Source organism: Bicyclus anynana, chromosome 23, assembly GCF_947172395.1.
Source record: "Bicyclus anynana chromosome 23, ilBicAnyn1.1, whole genome shotgun sequence".
Lineage (NCBI taxonomy): Eukaryota > Metazoa > Arthropoda > Insecta > Lepidoptera > Nymphalidae > Bicyclus > Bicyclus anynana.
In genome coordinates this window covers 3,932,708-3,954,407 of record NC_069105.1, presented here as the reverse complement: position 1 = coordinate 3,954,407, position 21,700 = coordinate 3,932,708, and the positions used below count along the sequence as shown (strand labels likewise).

General features: G+C 38.5%; 1 protein-coding gene across 1 annotated transcript; it reads left to right on the top strand.

Moving 5' to 3' along the window:
* The first annotated feature begins 772 nt into the window (after positions 1 to 772).
* On the top strand, positions 773 to 10,749 carry LOC112048481 (uncharacterized). Its single transcript, XM_024086015.2, has 5 exons — positions 773 to 834; positions 2,265 to 2,334; positions 2,898 to 3,003; positions 5,613 to 5,813; positions 10,544 to 10,749. The coding sequence occupies exons 1-5, from the start codon at positions 773 to 775 to the stop codon at positions 10,747 to 10,749; spliced, it is 645 nt and encodes a 214-aa protein (XP_023941783.2).
* The last annotated feature ends 10,951 nt before the right edge of the window (positions 10,750 to 21,700 follow it).

The following is a 21,700-nucleotide window of genomic DNA, read 5'->3' as shown; positions in this document are numbered from 1 at the left end:
AATGGTTCGATCCAAGCCGGACCAAAGCAAACCGGACTAGTGATGTGCCTATTCCTAAAACAGTTTTTTCTGACTAATTAAAGTGGCACGGGAATATTGGTCATAATTAAAATATATCGCAAATATTCTAAAAATAATGTCCTTTTCATGAAAGAAGTCCCCCAGACGCGGCGCTAATGTCTTAATGGCGCTCATTGTCATTTAGTAATGGCGGTCTTATTATCATTTGTGTAAGGTGCTGTCAATTTCAGTTCAGGTTCAGGCCGCGGGACTTCTTTCATGAAAAGGACTCTACTTTAACGATCATTGTTTGTACATAATGCTTACTTAACGTGCTCTCCAAGGCACAGGAGTATAACACCATCAGCTTCCCATTTCCGGGTACTTAATAAAAATTTCATATTCCGCCGCATTTCGGACTTCTCTAATTGAAACAAAGCATTTAGTACAGAAAAGTAATATAAGTAGAAAAAATGTTTACAACAACTGCACTTAAATCATAGTTCATGGAACATGCAATACGATGATAACATAACGAATGAAATTAGAAAAATCAGTCGTTTTGTGGAATTTACCATAATAACTACAAGCAAACGGTATCTTGCTGAAATTACCAGGGTTAATAAAACTTTCAACTAAAAGGAATTGTTTTGCGAAAAAAAAAATGTTTCTAGACAGGTGTCACGCGCATTTTTTTAAGTAATACAAATTAATCGCGGAAATTATTATTAAGTAGAAAAAACATTAATTATTAAAATTTTCAGTGGTCAAAATGTCCTTTCTAACAGAATACTTCGACGAATTCCGCCAACATCCTATAAGAAAAACTAAAATGTAAGTAAAATGTACCTATAAACCTATTTGACTTTTGACTTGCATAACTAACCTAGAACTTTGCTTAGAACAGCTTTTTATAGCACGTAGGAGGGAGGCCTAACTACCTAGGTATTTACTAGGACTTAAAATACGTAGTAGGCCTTAGGTCGGTAAAGCAAGCTTTCATTTTGGGGCCCAATTTAAGATATTTTTATAGGCCCTCATTTCTAAAAAATATACGATTTAAAACAGTCCTATATTAGAATTTAAGCTATCGTGAGTGTTATTCATATTAATATTAATGTATTTTATAACACATTTGCTCGTAAAATATCTGTTATTCCAACAATTTCAATATTGTAATGTATCTCAATACGTACAGTGCCATATTGTAAAGTAAAATGCACATGTGCTGTAATGTAATATAAAACCTTAATCATCCGTCTAAAAACGAACGGTACTTTTTTAAACCTTAGCAAAAAGTTTTTATGAAAGAAAAGTGCTCGTTTTATGAATAAAATTGTAAACAAACATTTAATTCTTTCATTTTAATAATTTTGACAATAAATGACAATTATTTATCTGAAACAGAAACACAAAAATATTTATTTACTTTATTACTTTATTACTGGCTGTTTTTGGTGCATTTACCTAAAAATATGGCACTTCGCTATCTTTGTAAAAATTACAAGCGTGTCAAAATGCCATCAAATGGAAAACAGGCATAGATGCAAATTCATTTTCAGAAAGTGTGTTTACTCGCAAGTGTGTTATAAAACGTTGTATAACATACGTGCGCTTAGATAATTACAGCCTCTGCTTCCTTACTTTAGCTCTCGCCAAAGCACGAGCTGCAATATCGCCTCAGCTGTAATTTTCAATTTACCGCACTTCTATCATAATGTACTTACTATTATAACAGACATAGGTACTCCGACGTTGTATGACGTAATTTATAGCCGAGTTTTTAATAGTTTAATAGTCTACTTATTTACATAAGAATTCTAGAGGAATGATTATTCTTTACTGAGTTCGAGTTTGTAAGAAAACAATGATGGCACTAAGTTGTGGCGTGCTTATAAAATGCACTATGCATTAACCCTCGGTGACGTCTAAGTCGCTACGGCAATTACACAATCTGAAAAAAAAAACATTGTAGGAAGTAGGTTATTACCTATATGTATACTAGCAGACGCCCGCGACTTCGTCCCCGTGGAATTCAGTTTTTCACAGCCAGCGGGAACCATAGATTTTTCCGGGATGAAGATGATGAAGTAGCCTATGTGTTAATTCGGACAATTCATTTCCATTCCAAATTTCACCCAAATCACTTTAGTAGTAGCGGCGTTAAAGAGTAACAAATATACATCAATACAAACTTTCGCGTTTATAATATTAGTACGATAACGTTAGGCTTTATTTTAATATCTTTAAAAATTATTTTATAGGTGTCGACCTGAAAACAGATGGGCGAAGTTGGAGGGAAAGTGGCTCGACCCGAAAGTTGGTTCGGAAGATGTTAGTATCATTAATACAAAGTTGGATGGCCAGTTCATACATGGGTCTGATCAGACATGTGCACTTCATAGATGCGAAAATTTACTTAATCTGAGGACTCAATGGACAAAGATTAAAAATAAAAATTAATAAGTGCCTGAAGACAGTGTGTGTTGCCAGTGATGACGTATGGTTCCGAGACTTGGTAGACTTTAGGCCTCATGAGCAGACTCAGTCAGAGAGCGGGTGAAATAACGAGCTATGCTCGGAGTATTTCGGTGTGATCGAATCAGAAATAAGGAGATCCGCAGAAGAACCAAACGAGATAGCTCAACGAAGAGTTTGAAGAGCCGTTGGACGTTGCGATTCCGCATGGAATGGCGAGCGCAGTGTTGGTCGATCTCGAGGTGGATTGACGACATCCGGCGAGTTACAGGGATTCGCAGGATGCAAGTAGCTCAAGATCTTGATTTAACACATTACAAAACCTATAAAAGGCCTGCGTCCTGCAGTGGACGTCCATTGGCTGATATGATAAACAGGATTTTCATAAGAAGGTATATAAAAATGTCCTCATATTTCAGAAAGAGTGGACGGACGAGGAAGTCGCGCATTTCATCAAGGAGACGATGAGGAGTCTTCGCGGACAGTCCACGTACTACAACGATTTCTGCTCGCACCTGCCCACTAGTTAGTATACTCTTAGGGCCAGCACATATAGCAACCCTAGCGTGCCTCAACGACGAACTGTGCTATGGAACGAAAGTTTTTGATACCACCGCTATTGGCGCCTACTGTACTATACAGTAGAATCCGTTTAATACGATTTCGCAGGGACCGAACTAAAAACGCGTCTTAGACGGGAAAGCTTATTATACGGGATATGGGTATGGGATAGTGAAAAATATAACGACTAATGTACACAGTAACTACCTACACAGTACACACACATAGTTACAAAAACTTGTGTATTTGGTGTATAGACTACCTAATTATGCTACTTAATGTAATCACTTGTTCTGGTATGACAAAAAGATTTTGATGCATTAGCAATTACGATGTTTTCAAATGAATTTTATTTTTGGAATGCATCTTTAAAATGTTCGGTTTAGAATCGCATTATGTCAAGGGTCGTTTGCTGTCAGGGTCTGTCAGTTCTTTATGATATCATGTATTAGTCTTGTCCTGCAACCTTGTTTAAGGACCTTTATGATGTCCTGATCTATCTGTTGTAATTTATTTGTCGCATTTGGAAATTCATGCGTGTGACATGTAGGCGTATTAAACGGGATGACGAATCGTATTAAGCGTTAGGAAATGTATGAAAACATGTCTCAAATTGTAGAGACTGGCGCAAAATGACGTAGTCTGTCTGTCTACTGCTCTTCTCGCGCAAATAATCGCGACGTCCCGTACTTGTCGTTTGACTCAAAACCGACAGGACGAGCGGCATGCTATGCGGTAGGACGAGCAATGTGACCACACGGAGTATCCACTTACATCCAATACCACTCGTGCAGTTATGGCGGGCCCAATAGGCTTAGGCTCCTACTGGTGGCATAGCACAGCTATTGATACTGGAACATCCTTAATAGAACAAGAACCAGAAGTTCCTCATAATATAAAAACTAAACGCTCATCAGCACATGTTTCTACAATAGGTAAGTAAAAAAGGGTAAAGTAAGAAGTTGGTAGGTTTGTCTATGCCGTCCACACACTGCATGAGGGGCAAGGGAAGTAACGAGGAAAATGAGCAGGGAATTGTGTGGCCACGTTAGGTAGGTACTCGTCATATCGCCAATATTCGTGAAATAGTAGAGCAGTGAAGTCTGGCGGACGGGTTACACAGGCTTCCGTAAGCTCTCCTTTGCTGGCGGGTGGTTAGGCTGTAAAAAAAATAAAAATATTAATATGACATCACGATAAACTTTCTATAGTTGCAAGCACTGACGTAGGTTAACATATTATATGGATGGTTTCAAGACACAAAACAAAGGGAAGCCACCAACGACCACGACCTTGTGAAAATTAATTGTTTCCGCGAGATTGTCATAAATTTAAACCAAAAATAAACCCAAAAATATGATTGAACACAAAAACGTAACCTTCCGCTCACGGCTGGCGCGTGCGTACTCGGATCTATCACTCTGTCAGACACTATTAACTGTAGACACTTCTCTGATGCTTTTTAATTTGAATACCATTTTACTTGGCCTCGATTTTGCCTACACCTTGACAAATTGTCCTATATTTTTTTGTCTGTGCTGGTAGGTACAGTTCGATTTTATTTCATTTTTAATCTAGTGATTCATTCGTGTAGATCAGAGGTTCCTAAACTTTTTTCTCGTGGACCACTGGCTGGTTTCGATGTACCCCCTGCATCTGCTCCATCCATTTCCCAAAACTTGACAAAAATTGTGAAGAATAGGTCTGACTATGGAATATTATTGGATAACGTCTATGATGCGGCTGAGTTCCAACCACGAATTATAAATTTTTGAAAAAAAGTGAGAATTGACTTGTTAATTAATTGATTGTGATTTATAATGGATGTCAAAAAAGTAAAGTTTTTCAACCAAAAATGTGATTTCATCTAACACAGCAGAAAGAACCAATTAATATTTACTTATTATGTCTAGAAAACTGCCCATCCCATACGTTTTTTTTTGTAACGCCGACGTAGACCCCCGTGGAGTCTGGACCACTTTGGTAATCAATGGTATAGATAATGCTATTAAGTATGAAACTGCTCCTATATATCTGCACACCTACGGCAGGGTCGAGGAGAATTCTTCTAGGAATTTTTGTTCTATGATTCTTCTTCTATCGTCAGCGCATATTGACAAAAAACACTTGTATTTTTCGATATCATGAGCAGCATCCACCTGCATGCTCTTCTATTCATCCGAGATAACAATACCACCATACAGCGATGTTGATTCTACTGAATCATTTATTCAGGAAACTTATATTAGTTTTGAATCGTCCCGATATTTACGTCTGGTATTATTGTCACAGGGTTATAACACAGAACATAGAAAACACTATCATCCCCAAGCCCACCAACCGTTTTTGGCTCAGCTTGGTTGGTCCAAGCTCCAACTGCCCTCTTGTATTAAGAGGGAGCTTGCTCTGATACACAGTGACTTGCTGCTTGCAAAAGGTAACTAGGGTTAGCACTATGTATATTCAAAACGAATATTTTCTTTTTACGCATCTACTGACTTCTATAGGATAGGCGGTGCAAAGTACACGCCACTAACTGATAGTGTAGATGATAAGCTTTACAAATATTACAGTATACAAGACCAGGCGCTTCGAACCCCGGCCGAAGCGCCGTCGTCCCTGCAAACCGGACGGAGCCGCACCGGAAGAGGCGCCGCCGCCGCCCGCTGCTAAGCTGGCCATTAAGGACACGGAGCTGATGAGGACTGCTCGAGATCTGTACGAGCGAGACATGGACAAGCCGACCCTGGAGCCTCTCGCCACTCACGCTAGGAGTTAGTAGATCTACCAACGATGCTTCACAAAGTTAGGTGGCCACGCATGCTAGGAGTTAGTAATTCTACCAATGATGCATCACCTATACTAGAAAGAAGGTTCTTAGGTGACCACGCATGCATACTAGAAAGAAGATTCTTAGTTAGGTGACCACGCATGCTAGGAGTAAGTAGTTCTACCAATGATGTATAACCTATACGGGAAATAAGGTTCTAAGTTAGGTAACCACGCATGCTAGGAGTTGTAATTCTACCAATGATGCATCACCTACACTGGAAAGAAGTTTCTTAGTTAGATGACCACGCATGCTAGGAGTAAGTAGTTCTACCTATGATGTATAACCTATACGGGAAAGAAGGTTCTAAGTTAGGTGACCACGCATGCTAGGGGTTAGTAATTCTACCAATGATGCATCACCTATACTGGAAAGAAGGTTCTTAGTTAGGTGACCACGCAAGCTAGGGGTTAGTTGTTCTACCAATGATGCATGACGTATACTGGAAAGAAGTTTTTTAGTTAGGCGACCACGCAAGCTAGGGGTTAGGTAGTTCTACCAATGTTTGAATGATGATAACTCGTATTTTCTAAAAGATGGATATTATAATTTTTTAATGAAAATACAGACATAGATAACTCTAGGTATGCACTTGTAAATATTTTAACGCCAGCCACACACTATCAAGTTTACCGCGCGGAGTAGTTATGGAGCGCGCGTAGAGAAAGTGCGTCAGTGCAAAAAAAATCAAAATTTTAACTGACATTTCGATAGTTTTACATTGCCCACATCCTTGCAAACTTGACAGTAAAATTTTAGAGTGTGTAACTGGCGTTACGCACGTATTATTGAAATAGGTAGGTAGTTTTAAGTAAGAACATAATAATGTAAACATTTACTATTCTTCCAAATGGCTTTGTGTCTGTGAACTATCTATTTTATTAGAAACGCTGCTAGGACTTGTAGGTAGGTATAAAGTATAAATATTCTCTTTATAGTAGAAGTATTGATAATATTTCGGAAAAGTTTTGTATTTATGTCCTCACAGACAGAGCAAACTTAGTATTTCCTAGTTTCTAAGCATTTATCGTGCCCGGAAGAGTGACTCTACATTGACATTAAATAAAATATAATAAAAGATTTATTATTAACGTTCATACCAAGAATGTAAAACATATAACTATTAAATAAATAATATACATACAAGTATATAAAATAACATATACCTACAGCAATCAAAGTTGTGTTTTTCTTTAAATTATTTATTGCACCCTCTTTCTTTTTATCAAACTTCTACCAAGCGTACAAGGTATTTGATATTCAAAAACTAATCCAAAATCAATGGTGGACACTTAACAAATATACATGAACAGCAATGATACGAGGTTGAGACGTGCTTTGTCTAGAACAGCGTTTCCCAACCTTTTTCAGCCACGGACCCCTAGGAATCAAGCACAGTTTTCACGGACCCCCTTATTAAAATAAACAGTGTCCCGGTCATAGCCCGAGCACCGGTGGGTACTAACTGGTCTGGAAACGATGGTCTACAAAATGTATTAAAAAGCCATTCAGGCCACTGGGGTCATGATATGGGGTCAGATAGTTTCATGCACAAAGGCGTTGTGATGTCAACTCACTACTATAATGACCACCATTATAATGTCAGCCACTGACGATCAAGTAAGCTCACGCGCCTGCAACAGCTTGACAGCCGATAAAACTGTCGGTCCCGACAGCAGCGCTCTGCAGGCATGTGAGCTGACTCGATCGTCAGTGGCTGACATTATCATCATTCACAGTCAACGAACATCCACTGCTGGACGTAGCATAGTCTCTTGTATGGACTTCTAACCACCACGGTCTCAAGTCGCCAGCTTCGTTTGGTCCACCTAGTGGGGAGTCAACCAACAGTTTATTCAGTTATGGGGTCGCCATTCTACCACCTTTGAATATTCATTGACTCTTCAAACTATGTAGTTACAACAAATAGTTTAATAATGCCAAGAGTTACAAAAAATGATTCAAAAATGAACAACAAATCTGTTAAAAAATTTTGCAATTACTTCAAATGTGATGAAAGCTGATTTATTCAGGGAAACGTTTTAAAAACGATAATATATTACCCACTCAGGCACAACTTGACAGAGTCGTTGGTGTTACGGCCGAAAATAAATGACAATAATGCCCTTTCAAATACTTATGGTTTATTTTTAGAACTTTAATTCGATGCTGCATGTTGTAACAATTTTGTTTTCGTTGACACCAACCTAATTAGTATTAACCCGAGACATACCAGCTGAGAGAGCTGAAGTAGAATGAATAAATGAACAGTCTGTGATGGCTACACCTACCTATGCTATTTACAAAAGCTAAAAGTTTGTCAGCTCACGCTTCTACCGTATGTATGGTAGATAAGGAAATTTTGGAGTTTGGACCGTTTACACATGAAATACGTATTTCTTTTAGAGTAGGTACAAACACAAATAATATATCACATCCTATATGGTCTATGTGAAAGTTCACGCCGTAGAAGGCGGTGACCTACATACTACTAAATTATACAAAAATACATCCCATATGAAGGTGGTACCCCAACTACGATTGTTCAAAACCAAGTCAAAGATAAGATACGACTCACGAGAATGAATGTTACTTCCAACTACTATTATAAAAAAGGATATCACAGAAAACACAAGACTATAGGAAAATCCACCCTCTTATGAGGGGTGGCACCCATTCCAACTACCATTACGACAACTTCAGACGATGTAGTTTACCCATAATCATAATTCGGCATATTTTTTAATGCCCACAACCTCAAGAGACCTTCAGGCTTGATGGTAAACCTGACAGTGTGTTGTCGGCGTTACTTTTTAAATTCAATTACCAAATCAAAGATTAAATAAAACACAATAAAAGACTAAACTAAAATTCTTAACGCCAACCACACACGGTCAAGTATATCGTCAAATCTCCAGTGCAGCATACTTGATCGTGTGTGACTGGCGTTGGGACAGACGCGGTACCCCTTTAGGAAGGGAGTCATACAAAACGAAATAAAAGATAAGATAAACGATAAGATAGCATAACACGAATATTCACCCCCATATGGAGGAAGCGGGGGTTTTATTTTAACATAGGTACATATTCCGTGGTTACATCGCGTTAGCAGCGCTTTATGTTCTGTGGTTTCATCGAATCAAACATTGATTAAGATGTAAAGCCTCAATTTTCTTCAAAGTATATAAACTTTAAATAGTAGTGATTATGTCGGTTTTTCAAGAAAATTGAGGTCTAAATCTTAATTCATATTTATAAACTAGCGGACGCCCGCGACTTCGTCCGCGTAAATTTCGATGTCAACTTTACTACTACCCCTACCCTACCCTACCTCTACCCTACCACTACCCCAACCCTACCCAACCCCTACATCTACCCTACCCCTACCCTACCCTACCCTTACCCTACCCCTACCCTACCCCAAACCTACTCCTACCCTACCCGTACCCTATCCCTTTCCTACCCCTATCCCACCCGTACCCCTATCTCACGCCTATCCTACCCCTACCCTACCACTTCCCTATCCTACCCGTACCTCTACCCTACCTCTACCCCTACCCTACCACTACCCTAAACCCGGCCCTAAACCTACCCTACCCCTACAGTCATAGACTATCCCTACGCTTCCCTACCCGTACCCTACCTTACCCTGTAACTTCTCTATCTTACTCCTAACCCTTAGCAAAATCGGTCCAGTCCTTAGAGAGTGGTGGTATGACCAAGAGAAATAGAAACTTCTATGCTAATAATATAAAGAGGTAAAGTTCGTGTGGTTGTAGGAGGTAATCTATGGATCTACTGGACCAATTTGGAAAATTGTTTTACCAATAGAAAGCTACGTTATTTGCGAGTGTCATAGGCTATGTTTGATTCCCATATTCACACAGGAACGGGAACTACGTAAATGAAAGCGCCGGGCGTCATATAGCGGAATTTCTGCGTCTTTTAGAAATTTTGTATTATCTCCGAAACTATTTAAGTAATTAACATACTGTAAAGGGCAAATCTTATCTCCATAATATCCTTGTGATTATTAAATAATTTATTTTAATAAGGATTAAAGTTTAGTTGTATAAATAATGATGTAAACCTAAGTATATAAGATTAATAATTTTTAAAACACAAAAGGTACTGCTAATATATAGAAGATAGATATATGGTGTCGCGGACGTTTTTGTAGAACTTTTAAAGATACATAAAGTCTCCATACATTAATTTCAATTTTACACAATAGTTAAGGCAGCGCATGCGAATAAATCTGTTTAAGAGGATTTTCAGTCCGACCTGTATGACAAAAACTGTGATAACTCGGCTTATATATATGATACTAATATAAAATATAGCCCATAGCACTCCCCGATAATGTAACATTCTACTGGTGAAAGAATTTTTAAAATCGGACCAGTAGTTCCGAAGATTACCCCATTTAAAAAATGTGACAAACTTACAAACTTACAAACTTTACCTCTTCATAATATTAGTATAGATATGGCAATAAGTTTGAACAGTTACAAGTTTTTATTAGATCCCTGAGACGAAATCTACAAATTAAAATATATATTTTATTTGAATACAATACAATAAACAGTACATTGAGAGTTTTTATTTAAAATAGGTACGATCTACTTACAAACTAATTTACGTATTTTAATTATAAGTATTTTTTGTTTCCAGTACTCGGCTACGTCCGGCCTTATTTATATAAGACCGGCATCAGTGAGTACCAACACAACGTGGCACGCCTGGCGTACGAGCTAGTGCGAGACGATCGTATTCCGCGCTACTACGCGCACAACGGCTGTAGACCGCGCTACCCGGCTGGCGGGCCACGGCAGCCCCAACTAGACGGAGCGCCTTATGACGGAGAGAGATTGTACTGAGGTATGACGTCAGCGAGTAGCACACCATACGAGCGCAATGTGCGTAGTCTACGCTACTACGTATTACTTAGACGGGCAGCGTGACGTCAGGAATGTGTATTCAGCAATGAAAATCTTCGTATAGTTAACAAAGTGTATTATCACCAACAAAGATCGCGCTCGACTGACTACCAGACGACAAAATAATTACTGACTATGACTCAAACAGTTTTACAATTCAAAATGGTTTCTGTATCTTACAACTACTTTTTAATTATACAGTTTTACGGCTTAGTCTAACATTATGAAATTAATATCATTATAATATGACGTTCATAATTATTTATAAAATGTAAATAGTTTACTTTAATCTGAGTTTAAATAATAAAGCTAAAGATAGAATCTTTAGGTTTAGTCAAATCAGTATCTTATAAACGAAAAACTGTAATCATGACATTGAAGAATTATTATCAGCAAATAACAGACAATGTTTATAATAACATATAGATAGTTTAGTATATTTATAGTTTGTTAGATGGAACTCGTAGGCCCTCGTAACATACGCGCACAACGGCTGTAGACCGTCTTACCCGGCTGGTGGGCCACGGCAGCCCGAACTATACGGAGGTCCTTATGACGGAGAGAGATTGTACTGAGGTATGACGTCAGCGAGTAGCACGCTATACGAGCGCAATGTGCGTAGTCTACGCTACTACGCGCACAATGATGTAGGCCGCGTTATCCGACAGGCGGGCCATGGCAGCCCGAACTAGACGGAGCGCCTTATGACGGAGAGAGATTGTACTGAGGTATGACGTCACCGAGTAGCACACTATACGAGCGCAATGTGCGTAGTCCACGCTACTACGCGCACAATGATGTAGGCCGCGTTATCCGACAGGCGGGCCATGGCAGCCCCAACTAGACGGAGTGCCTTATGACGGAGAGAGATTGTACTGAGGTATGACGTCAGCGAGTAGCACACTATACGAGCGCAATGTGCGTAGTCTACGCTACTACGCGCACAATGGTGTAGGCCGCGCTATCCGACAGGCGGACTACGGCAGCCTTAACTAGACGGAGTGCCTTATGACGGAGAGAGATTGTACTGAGGTATGACGTCACCGAGTAGCACACTATACGAGCGCAATGTGCGTAGTCTACGCTACTACGCGCACAATGATGTAGGCCGCGTTATCCGACAGGCGGGCCATGGCAGCCCTAACTAGACGGAGTGCCTTATGACGGAGAGAGATTGTACTGAGGTATGACGTCAGCGAGTAGCACACTATACGAGCGCAATGTGCGTAGTCTACGCTACTACGCGCACATTGATGTAGGCCGCGTTGTCCGACAGGCGGCCCACGGCAGCCCGAACTAGACGGAGCGCCTTTCGACGGAGAGAGATTGTACTGAGGTATGACGTCAGCGAGTAGCACACTATACGAGCGCAATGTGCGTAGTCTACGCTACAACGCGCATAATGGTCTAGGCCGCGCTATCTGATAGGCGGACTATAGCAGCCTTAACTATACGGAACGTATTTCGACGGAGAGAGATTATACTGAGGCATGACGTCAACGTAGCACAAAATACGATCGCGACGAGCGTAGTCAACGCTACTAAAGTGTTTTGCAGATGGCATTGATACGGTGACAGTCGTCTGTAGGATGTTCATAGTACGTACTATTATCGTGAATCGCGGCTAACTTTCAAGAGTGAAACGAACTGTTACCCTCACCATACTACATGAAACGAAATGTATAAGCACAAAGCACATTTGCTCTTCTTATAAGAGAGGCCTGACGCTGCTCCATTAATTATTATAAGCTAGTTATTATGACGCTACTAATGGTCTTAACTTGATACTATCTAATTTGCTTGTACCAGGGTACCAACACTTAAACAGTGGCAGAATGGGTAGTACCTAGTTGTAGTAGTAGAAAAATACTACAGAGGCAAGCTCACCAATCCACATTAAATCAGTGTGGTGGGTCGAAGCTCCAAATCCCACCTATAAATCTGTCACATTTAAATTAAACTTATTACTAAAAAGCTCACATGATAGTTTGCTTGTACCAGGTTACCAACACTTACCAGTGGCCAGATGAAAAGCACCTAGTTGTGGTAGAAATAGACTGCAAAGGAAAAATAAAACTAGAACAAAAGTACGAATACTTCACCAAGAAACCAACAACCAACAAGGCAACCAACACCAATAAAAGGTATGGTATAACAAAATAATATTTTATAGAATAGTTTAATATATAGGTATAATTTCTTTTTGTATTGTGTTAACTGAATACTTGGCGCTTGGACTCAAACGTTTAATTTCTTCTGTAGTCATATTCTCAAAAAACTACACACACATAGATGCATTGCATTAAGAAAATACCTTATCTTGCCATTACAACTGCAAAATAATTAGAATACCTATAGCTAATATAAGAAGAATATTACAATATACAACTTCGCAACTTCTTTCGCGTAAATTTTTTTTTTTTAGGAAAAAAGTAGACAATGTTCTACTCCATGGTGCACTTTATCTCTATACCAAATGTTGTCCAAATCGGTTCAGCCGTTTAGCCGTGAAAAGGTAACAGACAGACAAACAGACTTACTTTTGCATTTATAACATTATATTAGTAGAGATTTCATTCATATTTCTATTCACGGAAGACTTTGGCTGTGGTATTTTAGTACTACGTAGAAAACTCAATAAACATTCTCCTTTTGATATATATTCTCACTTGAGAGCATTACCTGGCACTTGAACACTCCTATCAATCGACAGAACCGTGTAAAAGCAATCTAACACTATAATAAAAGTGTATAATCGCCGCGAGACGCGTTGCCGTAAACTCGGTGTAGATTAAAAAAACAAACCGGAAAATCTGCTCTTGAAACTTTTTCACGAGGCGTGACTCGATACGGCTTTTCCGAGAAAAATATATTTAACCTGTATTATGTAGTAGATTTACATGTTTCAATGGAAAATGTTGTCTCAGTATTTTGTTACATTATTATGACTTTTTTTTTATTCTATACAAGTCAGTCAGACTGCAATATCACCTGATGGTAAGTGATGATGCAATCTAAGATGGAAGCGGGCTAACTTGTTAGATGTAGGATGATAATTCACACCCGTTTCGGTTTCTACACGACATCGTACCGGAACGCTAAATCGCTTGGCGGTACTTCTTTGCCAGTAGGGTGGTACTAGCCACGGCCAAGGCTTCACACCAGCCAGACCTGGACCAAGAAAACCGCATACCACTGCTCCACGGAGGCCGTCAATGTAGTTCTTTATTTGAAATGTTTTTAACGTTATTTCTTATTTCCCAGATATGTGGAACACCCCGGTGACGCCGTAGTGGTCCCACATGGAGCCATCGGCACTTACTCAACACAAAAAAAAGAAAAGATATATTATGTAGATGTTCCTGAACCTCGAAACTAGTTGGCTTAGACGGCTTAGCCACAGAAGTACAAGTAACCCGGACAACGAACGACAGACCTTTAACTTTTAACTGTGGAGTTTTACGAGTATCTAATCGAAATTTCATTCATTATCTATTTAAATAAATGTAAACGAAAAAAATTATTAAATTAATTTAATCTCACAATTACAAAATGTCCATGTCCATCAAATAATCTTGAATGTCATAGCAACTTTTGTTGAATTTTATATTGTAAATTTTACTATTTATAGAAAAAACAAACTATAGAATGGTGTACGAGTATGAGAAGAAATAGTTTGTAAGGTAATATACATTACAAACTATTTCTTCTAATAACTTATCTAATACCTTACTGAAATCTATGATACCAAAAAAATTAAGAGTTCTCTATATTTTATTTCTTATCCCACTTCTTACTAGTATTACAAACGCGAAAGTTTGTATGGATGTTTATTTGGATGGTTGTTTGGATGTTTGTTACGCTTTAATTCCGCTACTATTGAATCGATTTGGTTGAAATAGAATGAAAATAGATTTTACTCTGGATTAACACATAGGCTAATTTCTCTCGGAATCTCGGAAAAATCTCGGAAAAAATCATGTCTCCCGCGGGATTTGTGAAAAACTAAATTCCAAGCGTGTCCGCTAGTTTTTAATAATATGTCGACCAACAGCGGCATCAGCATGATCATTTCGCTGGAATAAAGATAGCGATATTTTGATTCGTGGGGATTCTGCTAGTTGTATAGAAGGTATACAAGAATAAAGCTTCACAGGAGTAAGGATGTACTCGTGACCTCACAGCTTATGTCTCCATACAGGGTGATTCTAAAAGGCTATTAACATAAAGCACAACACTTAAATACCACTAAACATCTCCTCGTATCATCACCACCGACATTGGAGACAGCTGTTGGAGGCGGAAGACATCACAGGCCTCACAGATCTGCACCAGCCCGCCGAGAGATGGCACATTTGACGAGGAGCGACCAATAAAAGTCCAGCGATCACTTGATTGCTGTTTTAATGTGACACGTAGACGAGCAATTTTCAAATTGCCGCAAAAATATGTAGCTGGCAAGTATTGCTCTACATGAAAATTAAAATTATTTCATCATGTTTATAGCATTTTCACAACGGATTAATGGAAGATAATAGAATACGAGCTACATTTATTTCTATGCCATGCAAGGCATCCTGTCATTATCCATTTCTGCTGTGTTTGTGCAATAGTAGTGCTGTTTGTGTTGAGTTTTTACTTCTATTTAAAATTGTTATATTCCCAAATTGATTGCTTTACAACAAAAAGAATAACCAAGGGAATGTCTCTTGGGATTAGTCTCAGACTCGGCTAAAGCTATAAGAAATGTACCTATAGTCTGGCAAGTTCGTTAATAACACTCCCATGATATGCGGGCGACAGGGGAGAAATCTTCGAGGGTGTGAAATCTTTCGTGCGGAGAGTGACGTGCATCAGTCGTGGGTTTTTCATTCATCGCTACACTGGCCCGCGCGCAACATCGGGAGTATTACGAACGAAGTTGCCAAGCTATAGCTTTAGTTTTTAACAAATTTAAATAATGTAGGTAGGACAAAATGCTTATATTTTATTTTGTAAGTAACATTTTATAGTAAAATTTTATACATTTTAGGCTTCATTTGATATTAAATTTCGGTCTAGTGTAGCGTATGCGGAAAAAATAGCACAAATTAAAGAAATTTCCAAAAATGTAGCTCGTTTACGCCCAAGATAAAGAGTCTGGCGTAGGGCCAGCAAAAATACTGTAAATACAGAACAAAGGAGTTTCTACCCTTTGTCTCTGCGGTGAGTCCTGGGTGAGAAATTATTTATTGTTTCATCAGTAAGGGGTTCCGTGTGTTTTATTGTCGAGTTTAATTCCTTGACGTTTGTGAGATCGATTTTAACATATATATTTTTTTTTACTTTTAACCAATTTCGAAAAAAGGCAACAGATAAATGTGCAATTATCAACAAAATATCGAAAAATATTACAATATTGTTTATGCCAGTGTCATGTAATGGCAAATCATTGTACTTAGCGCGCATAGAATTGTACTTGTTCCGAATCGTAAATCTATTGTAGCGAGTGCTCAATAGACAGCACGAGTGCTACAATCGCTAATTGCGTGCAATTAGCGCTATCCAATTGGCGTTGGGCACGGCCACCCCGATTTTTGTATCGGCGTGGTCTGATAGATTTGTCTCTCATAAGAAAGCCTGATTTTTTGTAGCCAATGCCATGGACCTGTAGGAATGAATATAGCTTTGTGATATCGTTTGAGATTTTATATTGAGTAGATTACGAAATGGGAGTAGAAAAAAATCAATTGATTTTGATAAAAGGCAGTAAAATGTATACTCGTATTAAACGATGAGCGCTGAAAAGGGATTGCTAGTACTTTGTTCCCTAGAGCGGCCATGATTACAAATCGCCACAGTAGCTACCTTACTTATGATAGGCGAATGAGGTGACAAAATATCAGCTTTTATAAATAACTAGCGGACGCCCGTGACTTCGTCCGCGTAGAATTATTTTTTTTTCACAAATCCCGCGGTAACCATGCATTTTTTCGGGATGAAAAGTAGCATACGTGTTATTTTTTATTTTTTATTCTTTACAAGTTGACCCTTGACTACAATCTCGCCTGATGGTGAGTGATGATGGAATCTAAAATGAAAGCGGGCTAACTTGTTAGGAGTAGGGTGAAATCCACACTCCTTTTCGGTTTCTACACGACATCGTACCGGAACGCTAAATCGCTTAGCGGTACGTCTTTGTCGGCAGGGTGGTAACTATAGCCACGACCGAAGCCAAATGTTAATCCAGAGTGAAATTTATTTCTATTCCAAATTTCTGTCAAATCGCTTCAGTAGCTGCAGCGCAAAGGAGAAGCAAGCATACACACACACTTTCGCCTTTATAATAGTGTGATGAAGTAGGTCTGGCCATCAAATATTCTTAGCAACTAGGCTGTAATGAAACTAGTACAGTTTCACACATAATCACAGTATCATTTTACATCGATTCTCCGTAACTTTGTATAAAACTAATTCATTCGTGCGAACAGTTACTCAGGCGTGTATCACGGACTCACTGAGAAGAGCTTCGGCCACACTTTCCAGGAATATTTATGTTGATGACTGTTTGGGTGATTGGGAGCTTCACACGTGAACATTCTCGTATTTTGAAGTAATAAGTATCAGAGTGAATTAGTTTTATTTGTATTTGTATACGTGATGAAACGAAAACGGTAAATAATAAATATTTGGATTCTAAAATCCATTGTCCGATATTATTTTCATGATTAGTGTCATAGTTTATTTGATTGATGATTGTATTTTCATGATTAGTGTCATACTCGCGCCCACGATAGGGCAAAGTGGGCGAAAACCGGAAAGGGGAGTCCACGTCGTGGGACCACGCTTGGAAGAAGAAGAAGAAGAAAAAGAACTTACATCTTATTCAAAGTTGGGGCAATGAGTAGTATTGTTATGGCTAGGGATGCGAAAGTGGCTTCTTTCGCGATGCTTTCATATCCCAATAGGACGTATATGTAGGTGGCTTCGCTGGTTTTAGTAGGTATTCTGATGTCAGCGAGTCCCACATATCCGGTCTTAGAATGGTAGTTCTGCCTGTCACTCTACAATCAGGATGCGTAAAAGCATTTCCCAGCGTCAAAAAAACAATTAATAGTATTGTTGGATTCAACTGTGGACTGTAAAAGGGCTATAGTTCAAAAGATTTTATTTTGTTAAGTTACCTTTTTGTTTGCAAAATAAACATCCATAAAAATAAGCAACATTAGGTACATACATATTACTACATAGGTATCAATTGCTAGTTACAAATATTGTATAACTATCAACCTAAAGGCCAATTAACTTTTCAAACTTCGTAATATTTTTAGAGGCAGGGTTTTTTGCCAGTTCTGGGACACACTAAAAACAGAAAAATAAAAGCTTTTTAGAGGCTTCATGGCAGTTAAGCTATTCTGGCACACATTATAAACAAAAAAATATAATAATTATCAATTTTTTTGTACTCTAACAACTATTGGTCAAGGCCAGAAATAAACATATTTTATTTTATTTTCACTTTTGTTTTACTAATAATTAATTTACATTTCTTTAATTTTCGTTAGTAAAGTAATATTTAAAACTGTATATATTTATAGCTAAGTGACTTAAAATTAACAAAGGAACAAACAGAAATTAAACAAAAGCTTATAACAAAAGCTGTTGTAAACACATTCATCAGGTAAATCAACTTTATGCTGTTGTCAACAAATTCATCAGGTAAATCAACTGTCTGCGTCCGAGTACAGGAAGCAATCCAGCTAATTCCGTATTAATCACAGTTAATCCTCTGGACGCTGCCAATGACTTGTGTTGCCACCTGTCCGCCTGTTGTATTTATTGTGATTGCGTGGCGGAAATATGGTTCAACGTAAGCCTGTGACAGTCAGACATATGTTTTATTTTTTTTATGCAAATTAGGCTTGCGCTTGACTACATCTAAGTTGAGTGCGTTTGCCTAGAAGATGCCTATTTTAATCTTGCTTTGAAGGAGTTTAAAACCTCATTTTAGGAATGCTGAAAAGGACATGATCTATTTCAGGTCCACTCTTGTACCCACTCTCATTAAAATTTCAAAAATACAAGAATTTGATAAACAAATATTGAAGTGAATGAATCTAACTAAGTAAAAAGAAATAAATAAAATAAAAACTCAAGTTTTTGAGTTATATCAAGATGGCGTCCATAGAGCAACTATGACATGACAATTGACAGCAAACGTCAAATCGATTACTGCATTGAAAACGTCATCTATCCGCCATTACCCATAATAATGTTGCATTTCTTGGGAGATAATGAATATTATTTCGAAAGAATTAAATTAAATTCTTAGATCTGTATAATATCATATCAGTATAAATCAAAAATAGTTAAAAAATATATCTTCTTTTAATTCAGCTTGGGTACAATGACTGATCCTGGGCTCCATACAATTTTGGACCATCTCTTTTGTCTACATGTCCTTCCGTAGGAATGTCTTCTTAAAGTACCTCATCTTTCTAAAGCATCAGATTTTTAATGAAATTCAGCCCTGCGTTTGAACACAATTAAGCTTGATGGAAAGCATTAATGTTGGTATACGTTGGACAGCGCTTACCTACGAGTAGAAGATGTCTATTTAATCTTGCTTTGGGAATAGATATATGGATGTAATTGTTTGAAGGAGTTGCCTGGACATCCACAACGTAAGGATGCCATTGTTTTCGGCGTCTTGCTGTTCTGTGTTAGAACGGAGAATGAGCAACTAGACGGTGGGGTTTCTGCGCACAGTTATCAAAGTATATCCGGTAAAATACCGACAGACAAGCTACATTGCGACGGTATTGCAAAGTCTGCAAATTTGCCTGTGGTCGGCTTATTACCAATGATCCTTCTAGCGCGGCGAATTATCGATTGTAATACATCATGCTGTAATTTCAACAGTATTTAAAACTCTCTTCTGAGTCTCGAAGTTAAGTCCCTGTTTATTGGATATTAATACAAGACACAATTAAGAAACAGATGCAAAGTTAAAGCCGAATGTGGAAACGAACCGTTGCTATAGGAAATCAACGAATGACTAAAGTTACAATGCATTGGCAACGCGCGTCGGAAATAACGCTTAGTTAGCATGACAATAAGGGTAGGTACTACATTGGTCACCGTATTTACCTATGGGCCTTCCTGGGCCTATAGCCTAGTGGCACGTCGATTCTCTTTCTACAAACGTTAACGCATCGAAAAGTAGAAACATGTATGGGAATGACAGATCCGATCGACAACTTGATCGCGTGACCTGACGATAGGAAATGTCATTCCTAAATCCCATACATTTTAGAGAGAAAATCGACTTGCCACTTGGCTACAGGCCCTGGCATGAAATGAGGCATATCTGACTATCGCAGGCCTCAGTCCATGATGTATTTATTGAGATAGCGTGGCGGAAACACGGACATCATGCCAGTGTCTCCGCTACGTGTAGGACAACGGTGATGAAAGCTTTTAATCATACAAAGTGGAGGAATGACGAATTTAATTTAGCTTAACATTAAAAGGGATTGCTTTTAATTTATCGTTTCCGTAAATTGCAATATATTTAGTTAACCTTTTATCGAAATTGACTTCAAAAAGCCACTATAAAGTCAGTTTCGATAAGGTCCACTTCAGTGTTTTCTGGCAGATATTCTGCTTGCGATTAAACTCCTATGCCTTTTTGGTAGACTAGCGGACACCCGCGACCTTCTTGATCCAGTTCTGTAGCAAAATACGTTCTTAACGGGAGTCTACGAACTATAAACTATATCCCTGCCAAATTTCAACTTAGATATTTTGTGTACCTTTCGCTTTTATTTAATTAGAAAATAGACAGAACCAGCAGATGGCCCATGCTGGCAGTTGGAAAGCCAACAACAGAACCTGTTGTTGGCTTTCCTATAACCTATAATTATATAGAATATAAATATTGAATAATAATTGACGTAAAGTGTGCGCAAGATAACTTAGCGCGTGGTCAAAATCGGAACTAATCGAGTTCCGCCATCATGTTGTCTGTCTCTCTATCTATCTCTAAATGGGGAAAAGAGACCAGTGAAGATAGCAACATAAAGTACGCCGCCAGTCGCGAGCAGACTTATCCTAACCGAACTCTAAGTATGAAATGGGCATTTAAAATGGGCAAATAATGATGATTGTTTAGATTTACGAGTAGTTTTTGTGAAGTTTTTTTTCAATTATGTATTTGCACCTCCAACTTTTCAGTTGTGTGCATTTTAAGAAATTAAATATCACGTATTTCAATCAGTGAAGGAAAACATCGTGAGGAAACCTGCATACCAGAGAATTTTCTTAATTCTCTGCGTGTGTGAAGTCTGCCAATTTGCGTTGGCCAGCGTGGTGGACTATTGGCCTAACCCCTCTCATTCTGAGACTCAGTAGTGAGCCGAATATGGGTTGATAATGAATGTATTTACATTGTAAGTCCAAATTGGATCACGATAAGTGTTAAATCATTACTGTGGTTCAGCGAAGTTTCCCGGAGACGACAAAGACGCATTGCGTGTTCTCTGAAACCACGCATGTATGATACATACACTATATATACAGGGTGTCCCATAAATCCTACTTCCTACTAATATTATAAAGGCGAAAGTTTGTGTGTAAGTGTGTAAGTATGTTTGTTTCTCTTTTACGCTGAGGCTACTGAAGGGATTTGGCTGAAATTTGGAATGGAAATAGATTTTACTTTGAATTAACTCAACAGGCTACTTTTCATCCGGAAAAAATCTACGGAAACTGAATTCCACGCGGACGAAGTCACGGGCGGCCGCTAGTAATGGATAAAACTCAAGTGGGTCAAACACATCATCTAATTATCTAAAACCAATCAAACAGTTGTGGAAAAAATCCTGAAAGAGCGTAGGGTGCATTTCCAATT